The following is a 12,092-nucleotide window of genomic DNA, read 5'->3' as shown; positions in this document are numbered from 1 at the left end:
CTTTATCTTAATTTTAACTCTTTGGAGAAGGAAATGGCACCCCACTCCAGTACTCTTGCCTGGAAAATCCCATGGATGAAGAAGCCTGGCAGGGTACAGTCCATGGGGTCACAAAGAGTTGGAAACGACCGAACAACTTCACTTTACTTCACTTATTTAACTCAAGATTACTGAGATCTTTTGTTCTCTTCTAGAAATTTTGTAGTTTTAGCTCTTACATTTAGGTCTCTGTTTCACTTCAGGTTAATTTTTGTATATGGTATGCAGTAATGTTTGGGATTCCTTTTTTTTTTTCCCCACATATGTCTGTCCAGTTGATCCTGTGCGTGCGTGCGTGCTAAGTCACTTCAGTCGTGTCGGACTCTTTGCAACCCCATGAACTCCAGCCTGCCAGGCTCCTCTGTCCATGGGATTCTCTAGGCAAGAATGCTGGATTGGGTTGCCATTCTCTTCTCCAGGGGATCTTCCCAATCCAGGGATCAAACCTGAGTCTCTTATGTCTCCTGCATTGGCAGTAGGGTTCTTTACCACTAGCACCACCTGGGAAGCCTAGTTGATCGAGTACCATTGGTTAAAAGATTATCCTTTCCTTAATGAGTTGCCTTGGCACCATATATGTGTAGGTCTACTTTGGACTTTTTTATTTCTTTGACCTTTATTTATACTCCAATATCAAACTCTCTTAATAAGTATAGCTTTATGATAAGCCTTGAAATCAGGTGCAGTTCCTCTAACTTTGTTCTTTGTCAAAATTTATTGGTTGTTCTAAGTCCTCTGCATTTACATATACAGTTTAGATTCAGTTTGTTATTCTTTACAGAAAAGTCTGGTAGGATTTTCATTGGTATTTCACTGAATTTCTAAATCAATTAGGAAAGAATTGACATTTTAATAATATTGACTCTGCTTATCCTTGAGCATGATAGATCTCTCTAGTCTTTTTTGCACATTTCTTTGCAGGGTGTTGTAGTTTTCAGCACACAAGTCTTGTGCATCTTTTTTTGTTTGTTTTCATTTTAATACTAAATATTTAATATTTTGATGCTTTTGAAAATGGTATGTTTAAAATTTCAATTTCTAATTGTTCTTCACTCATATGTAGAATGCAATTGATGTTTATGTATAGTTGTTGTATCCTAGAAACTAGTTGAACTCCCTTAGCTTTTTTGTAGATTCTTTAGGGTTTTCTATATAAATGTTAATAGAGTCTGCAATGAAGATAGTTTTACTTATCCATTTTCACTCTGTGTGCCTTTTGTTTCTTCTCTACCTTATTGCAGTGTGTACTTCGGCAATGATATTGGGTAAAAGTGCTGAGAGTTGGCATCTTTGGCATGTTGCAGATCTTACAGGGATTAAGTCTTTTGTTATTTGGTATGGTGGTAGTTGTGGGTGTTTGTTGATGTCCTTTGTTATATTGAGGAAGTTTCTTTTATTTCTAGTCTGAGAGTTTTTTAGGATGAGCAGGTGTTGGGTTTTGTCATAAGGCCTTTTCTGTATCTATTGATATGATCGTATGTTTATTCTTTTTTAAACTGTTAATAGGATGGATTGCATTGATTTTTCAAATGTTAACCTGATGTTGCATTTCTTGGATAAAACCCTCATAGACTATTTTATAAATAGTTGGTTACTATTGTCTTTCTTTTTTGTACTGTCTTTGGCAAAGAAAAATGAGAAATCTGCAAAAATACTTCTTGCAGTATACCAAGTCCGGAGGTTGTCTTCAGAGAAAGCACTGTTCAGCTATTTGAATTGTGAACTGAACTAGCTGCTTTGTGTGTGTGTGTGTGTAACGTCATTTTTACATGGAAGAAAGACTGAATAACAGTGTTTATTCAGCCTTGAATATTGCAGACATTTTCTTGTATTGCCTTCAAGGAAAAACAACTGGCAGTATTTGTTGCTAATGTTATAATTTAAGCTTTCAAGTGAAAAATCAGAATTTGAAAAAGTTGTCTGCTACCATGAGCTTGCTAGCTTCCCAGTGCTTAAGGCCTTTCTGGTGAGATTGGTGGCAATATTAACAAGTGTAATTTTGAAAAATATTGTACAATAAAATGTATTGCATTTGGAAGGCCTGCAGTTGAACTCAGTGAAGCAGTTTTGTCCAAATGACTAATACGTGATCTTAGAAAATCTGGAATGGGTAAAAAGCCATTGAAAGTGGAATATAATATAGATTAGTGAATTTTATTGTATCAATACAAGTTTATTGATACAATTTTCAGACTGCATTGTCACATTATAGTATCACAGAAGAATATCCACACTTACTGGAATACTCCTGTTTAACAGCTACCTAGTATTCTTGCCTGGGAAATCCCATGGACAGAGGAGCCTGGTAGGCTACGGTCCATGGAGTTGCAAGGAGTCAGACACAACTTTATCGACTAAACAACAACAACAGATCTGTATTGCGGTAGATAGAATAAATACAGACTCAGATATGAGAATCCACTTGTCCTCTGTTAAGCCAGACATTAAGGAGATTTGTCAAAATATGAAACAATGCCACTTTTCTTACTAAATTGTTTTTTTAGGAAAATACAGCTTTAAAAAATTTTTTATTTTATTTATTTATTTTTAAAATTAGTTTATTTATCTGTTTTTTTAACTTTACAATATTGTATTTGTTTTGCCATACATTGACATGAATCCACCATGGGTGTACATGATTTCCCCTTCCAGAACCCCCCTCCCACCTCCCTCCCTATCCCATCCCTCTGGTTATTTTTTTTAATAAAAATTTTACTTAATGTGTAATGTGTTTATTATCTTTAAGTGAGTAAATAAGTATTTTTTAAAAATCTCTGAGGTTGAAATTCTGTGTGATAAGTATTCATGTAACACAAATAAATAAAAGTTCTTGAGGATCCTGAGACCACAAGGTTCAAGAAATGCTGATCTAGAACAGTGCTTAGCATGCAGTAAGCAATTAGTAGATGTCTGAATGATTCTTGACCATGTTATTTTATAATTTACCTGTCTTTTCAGTAACATGTGCATTTGATAATGTATCTTTTCTGTGTGCCTCTGTTTCTTACTCTAGCAACCAAATTGTTTTTATATATCTTATCCTGGTACTGTGATTCTCTTCCTTCCCTCTGCCCAGGCTGTGCTATTGGGAAGGCAATGAAAAGGATTGATACAGGACTGCCATCAGTGTGCTGATTTATTGAGCAAGAAGAAAATAGATGAGCAGCTCCTGTCTGAACATAACATCGATTTTGATATAATAGACTGGTTTAAGGTCATCATTCACATAGTCACAAAATTAGATTTAAAAATAATTTCAGTTGGTTATACCCTGAGATATAACAAAACAGCTGATATTTAGTGACTGCTCCAAATCAGATTACAGGTACCTCACCTGGTGGCTCAGCTGGTAAAGAATCTGCCTGCAATGCAGGAGACCTGAGTTTGATCCCTGGGTTGGAAAGACCCCCTGACAAAGGGAGTGGCTAACCATTCCAGTATTCTGGCCTAGAGAATTCTGTGGACTATAATCCATGGGGTCGCAAAGAGTCGGACATGACTGAGTGACTGTCACCATTTTCTGTTCATATTGGTAATGTATTTTGAACACGTTGAATGCTTTTATTTTAATGAATTTAATTTAGCTCTAAGTTGATTTTTTTTGGTAGTCAAAAGAAACGTTCAGTTTAGTTCAGTTCAGATGCTCAGTCGTGTCCGACTCTCTGCGACCCCATGAACCGCAGCATGCCAGGCCTCCCTGTCCATCACCAACTCCTGGAGTCCACCCAAACCCATATCCATTGAGTTGGTGATGCCATCCAACCATCTCATCATCTGTCGTCCCCTTCTCCTCCTGCTCTCAGTCTTTCCCAGCATCAGGGTCTTTTCCAATGAGTCACCTCTTCGCATCAGGTGGCCAAAGTATTGGAGTTTCAGCTTCAACATCAGTCCTTCCAATGAACACCCAGGACTGATCTCCTTTAGGATAGACTGGTTTGATCTCCTTGCAGTCCAAGGAACTCTCAAGAGTCTTCTCCAACACCACAGTTCAAAAGCATCATAGAAGGGTAAAAGACATGTCTGTTGTAGAGCCTTTCTAGTTTCATAGGATAAAAATCAAAAAAAGGAAAATACTGAATTTTTGTTAGACTTGAATCTGCCTGCTAGTAGATCTTGTTTTTGGAAGTACATTAAGTTCTCTCCACCCTTTAGATGTATAAAGTAAAAAAAAAATAATCTTTTTGACATATGAAGTAAAAAAAAAATGTAATCCATTAAACAGGATTCTAGTATACGGCTCTCATATATCCTAAGCAATTTATATGTGTTTATATAGCTGGTAAGGGCTTCCCTGGTAGCTCAATCTGTAAAGAATCTGCCTGCAATGCAGGAGACCCAGGTTCAATTCCTGGGTCAGGAAGATCCCCTGGAGAAGGAAATGGCAACCCATTCCAGTATTCTTCCCTGGAGAATCCCATGGACAGAGGAGCCTGGCAGGCTATAGTCCATGGGCTCACAAGAGTTGAACATGACTTAGTGACTAAATCACATATAGCTGGCATGTTCAAAACTGAGGAGACTTTAAAGAATTCTTTAAAAAGGAAATTTAGAAAGCCTTATAAAAGGGGCTCATAATTAACTATGCATGCTTGAATATGTATATATATATAAAAGGCATCTTCTGAAACGGTTTTGTAGTCTCATGAAAATTTAAAAACAAATGAGCAATTCTACAGTATAGTTGAAATTAGAAACAGTAATATGCCTAAGCACTTTAAAAATGATAGCATTTACCACATTGTAGTTGTGTGTCTTTCTAGCCTTAGTGACATGGTGTCCTTGTAATGAAAATGTTCAATCTGCAAATCGCTGGGGCTCAACTAGGTATTGAACATAGAGGATTGGGTAATATATGACCCTTGTAGTAGAAAAGGAGATGTGCTATCCAGATTCCCCTTCAAAGAAGGGGTTATTGTCCAGCTATGAGCAGTGCGAATCACCAGGTAACCCCTTCTGCACAGGTCTTGGGGTCTGCCTTAGGTGCAGAGCTACCTTCTCCAAGGTCATGATCTCTCTGGAGCGGGGTAGATTTGCTTATCAAGTTAGGAAGAGGTTTAAAAAACCCTACCATTTCATCCCATCTCAGAGCACTAGGATGAACATTTCTTGCTTCAGGGCTTCCCACCTGGTTGGCTGAAAGTTTGTTGGTGTGTATCACAGTTTTGAGTTCTGCCTAGCTTTCCTTCTTTGCCTTTCTTTCACAGATGCTCATCTCTAATAGACATTTGTACTCTCCTTTGGAGAGACCAACCTGCAGTAGCTCCTGGTTTCATGGAACTAATTTACTGGGAGGAAACGTACATTAAACAAGAGATTTTAAGTGTGATCAATATTATGTAGAAGCATAGGGTGAGGTTGTAGTGTATATAAACAGAAGCCAAGTTTGGTTATTATATTGTTTAGGGGAGGAAGCCTGGGTTAGTAGTCAGATCTGGATTCAAGTGGTAGATTAACTACTTTGAGCAAGCTGGTTTTTTGATTTGTAACGTGGAAATGACACATAGTCTCCCATCCTTTAGGCTACTAACCTGGGCTCACTCACATGGCTGGGAAAGGATTCCCAGCAGCAAGAGAGTGAGCCTAGTACAGAAATGTTTTCAGGCCTTTGTTTGTATCAGTTTGCTAATGTCATGGCCAAGCCTTGATTCAAGGATGGAAAGATAGATTCCATATCTTCATGGGAGAAATTGTAGAATAAGTGTATTTGTGTGTATATGAAAAAATTACAATGTGATGCCTGACACATGATAGTGGTAGTTAACATTTATTGAGCATTTTCTGTGAATTATACTTAGTAAGAGGCAGTATTTAATATATTCTGTCTCAGTATGACATGTAAAAGAAGAAACTCATTCGGAGAATTTGGTATATTCTTTTTATTTCTTAAAATAATTTTTTTATGATGGAAACAATTTGCAAATAAAGCTCTCATGCTCTTTTTTCTTTTTCTCTGCAGTAAGAAAAATGGAAAACCGCCATTACAGAACAATGAGGTAAAATTTATATCATCTACTCTTTGGGATTTCATGCATTTACTTCATTTGTTTCATTATATATTTTTGAACTAGGATAAAGTCATGGAATTTTAGGATTAGAAGGGAACTTAAGTATCATCCTAAACCCACTACATATTATAGAAATTATTGCTAAAATAGAAAGCCTTGATAGGTGACTTCTAGTATTTACTTGAATCTGTTCATTTGGTGGAAAGTGCTACCTAGGAGATAGCTGTAACTCTGTTAGTTCAAACCCAAGATGCAATTAATCTTCCCTCTGTAAGATTCTGTTTTGTCTTCTGTAGAGACATAGAACAAGTTTACTCTGTTTTCTCTAACAGACTGATGTTGTTTGAAGATAGTTGTATTTTCTGAATCTTCCCCCCCCGCCCCCATGCTAAGCAGTTCTCATTCCTTCAAGTGTTTTTCGGGTAACATGGTTTCTGATTGTTCTTCAATTATGTATACATTCCTCTGGATCTGTACTAGTTAGTTCCTCCAGACACTATGTTTAGGATAAAATGTAGTTGTCCAGAAATGGTCTGACTAGCATGGAATGCATGTGCACTATTACATCTCTTGATATGAATACCATATTGCTAAAATTCAGCCTAAAGTCGCTTTTACTTTTTTAGCCATTATTTCTGTTTACACTAAGTGGAGTTTATGGTAAATTGTAAGCTTGAGATATCTTTCTGATGAACAGCTCTTTTAACAGACACCTGTATTCATCAGTTATTTCTTTTTTGTGTGACAGTTTTATTGAGATGTAATTCATATACCATAAAATCCATCCATTTAAAAAGTGTACAATTTAGTGTTTTTAGTATGTTTACAGAGGTATACAGTCATTACCACTATCTAATTTTTAAAAAATTTCAATTCCTCATGAAGAAATTCCGTACCCATTAGTAATCATTCCTCATTACCCTCTCCTCCTGGCCCTTGGTAACCACTGAGCCACTGGTCTCTGTAGATTTGCCTATTTTGGACATTTCATATAAATAGAATCATGTGGTAATATTTGGCATTTTGTGACTGGCTTCTTTTATTTAACATGATGTTTTTAGGGTTCATATGTCTGGTTGAATGCATCAGTACTTCATTTTTTTTTATTGCTGAATTGTAATCCCCTGGAGAAGGAAATGGCAACCCACTCCAGTATTCTTGCCTGGAAAATCCCATGGAAGGAGGAGCATGGCAGGCTGTAGTCCATGGGGTCACAAAGAGTTGGACACAACTGAATGACTTCATTTCACTTCACTTCACTTCACTTCATTGTTTAGATATACCACATTTGCTTAACCATTAGTTGTGGGAAATTTAAGTGGTTTCCTCGTTTTTGGTCATTATGAATTATGCTGTTATGAACTTTCATGCATTCATGTACAGGTTTTCATATGGACATGTGGACGTATGTTTTCATTTCTCTTGGGTATATACTTAGGAGTAAAATTTCTAGGTCATATGGGAACTCAGTTGTTGCTTTTAGATAAACATTAAGTCAACCGATAGGATGTATACTACTAGTCTATTCTATAATATATCTATTCTATTACTGTAATTTTTTTCTCTTTTTGGCCACACTACACGGCCTCAGGATCTCAGTTCCCTGACCAGGATATAAACCAGGGCCATGGCAATGAAAGCCTGGAATCCTAACCACGAGGCCACTAGGGAACTCCTAGTGTAATTTTGAATATAATTCTAACACCTGATGTATTAGGTGAAAGGTATTATGTACAAATTTAATTTGTCTTCTCTATCTTTCTCGCAATTGCTGGTAGTATTGACTAGGTTAGGACAAGAAAATTCCTCTGTGGCATCTCTTAATTTTTGTTGTTTTGATTACGGTTTATTTATCTGTGACTATATCCAACTGTCACAAAATCTGGTCTTTATTTCTCCATTAAGGCCATGATAGTTTTATAAGAAATATCAAATTCCTTGATTAATTTATTAATTCATCTATTAAGTTAGTCTGTTACCATGTATTGATTGAGCCCCTCGTGTATGCCTGACATTGTTCTGGTTTTTGTGTATAGCAGTTACAAAAGTTCCTACCATCACAGAGCTTACGTCAGCTAATATACTAGTATGATATTCTTGACAAAGAACAAAATTAGAAGGGTTTGATATAACTCATTCCTAGTAAACTTCTGCTGGCTTCTTGTGATTAGCATCTCTTAGGTCTTCCTGAGCCTCATACTAATGTCTATTCTCTGAATATCCTGGATATTGACATCAAACTGCTACTCTTCAGTTTGCATAGTCTGAAAAATGGGACATTTTATGCTTATCTTGTTATTTCCATCTTCATAATCTCTCATATGTAAGTTATACTTGAGTCTTCAAAGCTTAGTTATCTTAGTTATATCACTATCTGTATACCACCATACCTGCAAGTTTTAGGACATGACTGAAACTATTCAGTACATCAGTATTTGTTCACATATTTTTAAATTCTTCCTATTGTTTGTATATTCTAAAAAACATCTACCTGTTTGCTACTCGTATAGTATAAGCAAGATAAATTTAGTTTTAGAACAAATGGTTGGCAAAAAAAGGTTTAAGACAGTGTACATATTGGTACCACATTTGTAAAATTTATAGGACGTGCATACACAGACATATTGGTAAGATATGTGTCAAATGTTAATAGTTGACATCTGTAAATGGTAGGTATAGGCTCTGTTTTTGCTTGTCAGAATTTTCTAATTTTTCTACAGTGAATGTGTCTCTTATGAGGGGAAGCAATTAGAACGAATTTTTTTCATTGAAATTGTTAGTCTTTGGTAGGATGGGTTGAGGTGAGATAATTTTCATAAGACATGAGATTTAAGGAGAAAAAATTTTAGAGAAGAGTATAAAGAGAGTGTTGACTTGCTTTTTAAAATATTAATTCTTTTAATTTTTATGTAATACACAGGATATAAAATTCAAAATATATAAAGATAACTCTGTGCTGGGTTTGGCATTTAGCATTCCCATGCATATTTTTATCCTTTTGAGGTATGTGTATAGCTCCATAAACTATAGGTAGAATTATTTTGCTTAGTGGAAAATTTTATAAATCAAATCATTGTATTTATTGTTCTGCTTTTTTTCAGCATATTGTTTTTTTAAGATCCATCTATGTTGATAGCTGTAGACCTAGTTAATTTAACCACTCTGTAGTATTCTCTTGTATAAATATGAGCTGCTTCCTTTTCTGCAATTGTGTAGAGTCTTCACTGCATAAATTTGCCATGATTTATATAGTATCTCGGAGAAGGCGATGGCACCCCACTCCAGTACTCTTGCCTGGAAAATCCCGTGGACAGAGGAGCCTGGTAGGCTGCAGTCCATGGGGTCGCAAAGAGTCGGACATGACTGAGCGACTTCAGTTTCACTTTTCACTTTCATGCACTGGAGAAGGAAATGGCAACCCAGCCTGGTAGGCTGCAGTCCATGGGGTCGCAAAGAGTCGGACACGACTGAGCGACTTCAGTTTCACTTTTCACTTTCATGCACTGGAGAAGGAAATGGCAACCCACTCCAGTGTTCTTGCATGGAGAATCTCAGGGACGGGGGAGCCTGGTGGGCTGCCGTCTATGGGGTTGCGCAGAGTCGGACACGACTGAAGCGACTTAACAGCAGCAGCAGCAGCATATAGTATCTCATAATTGATGCACATTTAGGTTTTCAATTTTATAGTATTATAAAATAGTGTATGAGTTTTTTCATTTATGTATTTAAGCACATGTGCAGGAATACCTCTAGGATAAGTTTCTGAAAGTAAATTTGCTGGATTGTTTTACCTATAATAGTGAGTATACATTGTACATTTTGATGGATACAACATAATACTTGTGTTGATTTACAGTTTCTCTGACAATATACAAAGATGCTTACACTTTTGTCAGTACTCTATGACCTTTTATTTGCTATTTCAAGCATCTGTCTCTTTTGGTCAACTCTAGTTCATGTCACCTTTCTAAGTTGATTGACACATCAATAGAATCTCATTGTCCTTTGGCATTGTTGCCTCCTGAATGTTAGGGACATATATTTTTTTTTTTTCCTGATGCATTATTACTTTAGCTTCTTAAATGGTCTTTATGTAATGGTTTTTTTTCCCCTGTGCTTTGCATGTCAGATTTATATCATCAAAGTGTTTTTTTAATATTTTTAAAAATTACTGGGAAGTTTATAGGTGGGGGAAGTCAATTGTGAATTTAAAATGAATTCTTAGAAGAGACTTGTAGTGTTTATGAGATGTACTGTCTCTGTAGTTATTTGCATTTAGATTGGTTTCAGGTATGAATTTTATTATGTGTCAGGAATAGTAGAGCACCTTGATATTTCTTCAGCTTTTCTGAGTCAGCCCTCCAGTCCAGGTGTCTGGTGTTTCCTGATTTTAGGAAGTATATAGTTCCCTTCATGGATTCAAATTTAACAAAAATAATAAAGTCAGTTTTCAGAAAGCATAAGAAATAGGAGCAGTGACAATAGGAACAGGAGAAAAAGAGGAGGGGAAGTTATATACCAGGTAAAGTGCTAATTATATACCAGGTGCTTCATTGTTACTTTCTTATAGCTCTTTTTTTTTTAAACCTTCCTCATGGTTTGCCCTAGATCCTTTCTTTAGAGCAGCTAGAAATAGTAGTCCTTTGTTTAAATCACAGGTGGCCATTTTATCTTGAAATTATTCTAAGGCTAAAGTTAGAAATGGAGAAGGTATTGACTACAGGTGGGATGAAGTGAGGTCGGGAGGCAGTTTAACTTTTTTTTTTTTTAAGGTAGTTGATGTTATATTGCTTTCTCTTTATTCTTCCTATACTTTCAGTTTGGGTGGGAGGGGGCGGTGAAAGGAGAGATTTAGGTTGAAGTTGTAAAGTTTGGCTTGAGGAGAATAGACTAGCTAGAGTAAATCGACTGTGAACAGGGCGTTTTAAGTTTTGTTTACTAGTGTATCCGTATGATTTAGAACAATGTCTGGGATCAAGTAAGTATTGAATGAATGAATGCATATACATGTGAATGAAGTAGACTTTGGCCTGTGACTCAGTAGGATGAGGTTTATAACCTTTATAAGTTTTGAAAGACCTGAACTTTGTTCCAGCAGGAATCAGAGGTACATGATAAGTTGATTCTTATCCAGTTATTTCCATCTTAGTCTTTCTGACCTCACTCTGCACATTCAGTGCCTCCATTTCTTAGTCTACAATTCTGTACACTATGCAGTGACTGTTTATTAGGATTACATATATAAAGCACTTAGTACAGTGTCTGACATGTGGATGGTAGCTTATTATTCTAATTCAGTTTACAGACTACTCACTTAAGGTTTATTAAGTTAGATATTAATTTAATTAAAGCACATTTACCACAAAGTTTGTCTAATAGAATTTACTATACCATGGCTATTTGTTTATCACGGGCATAGTATCAAGAATATAGGAGTTAGTAAATAAGTGAGCAGAGATTATGGGAGTTGGGGAGAGGAGCTAAATTGAGGGTGAAGTCCTTCTGGAGAGTCTTGCCTGTTCTGACAAGTTTCTTCTGCCTGTTCTTCCAGACAGCCCAAAGATAATAAAGTAGATAACGTCCACTATACCCAGTTCACATCACTTTTTTCTTATTCTTGCAAGTGGTTTGTATCTCGATTTTCATGGACCAGTGGAAATGAAGAAACGTCTGAGAGTAGTCTCTGTAGCTCAGATGTTAAAGAATCTGCTTGCAATGCAGGAGACCTGGGTTCGATCCCTAGTTTGGGAGGATCCTCTGGAGAAGGAAATGGCAATCCACTCCAGTATTCTTGCCTGGAGAATCCCATGGACAGAGGAGCCTGGCAGACTACAGTCCATGGGGTTGCAAAGAGTTGGACATGACTGAGTGACTAACGCTGCAAGTAGGATGACTTATGGCTCTTAATTATCTTCAGTGGTTTCCCTCTACACTGACAATAAACTCAGAATCCTATCTATGGCTTCAGGGGCCCTGCCCACCCCTTCTTCTCCCCTCTTGTCTCCTCTGCTCTGTCATCTTGCTCTTCAGTGTGCACACCAGTTTTAT

The 12,092-nt window shown here is 36.6% G+C and overlaps 1 protein-coding gene across 8 annotated transcripts in view; it reads left to right on the top strand.

The window, feature by feature from the left end:
• ABCD3 (ATP binding cassette subfamily D member 3) overlaps positions 1–12,092 on the top strand; it is an 84,407-nt gene that overhangs the window by 21,263 nt on the left and 51,052 nt on the right. For all 8 annotated transcript variants that reach the window (XM_081486237.1, XM_081486230.1, XM_081486233.1 and 5 more), the window contains exon 2: positions 5,996–6,032. In XM_081486237.1, coding sequence (XP_081342363.1) covers positions 5,996–6,032 — 37 coding nt within the window. The remainder of the gene's footprint in view (positions 1–5,995; positions 6,033–12,092) is intronic.

Source organism: Giraffa tippelskirchi, chromosome 5, assembly GCF_054371585.1.
Source record: "Giraffa tippelskirchi isolate mGirTip1 chromosome 5, T2T-mGirTip1v1.2.pri, whole genome shotgun sequence".
NCBI classification, from domain to species: domain Eukaryota; kingdom Metazoa; phylum Chordata; class Mammalia; order Artiodactyla; family Giraffidae; genus Giraffa; species Giraffa tippelskirchi.
This window is presented reverse-complemented; position numbering and strand designations above follow the sequence as displayed.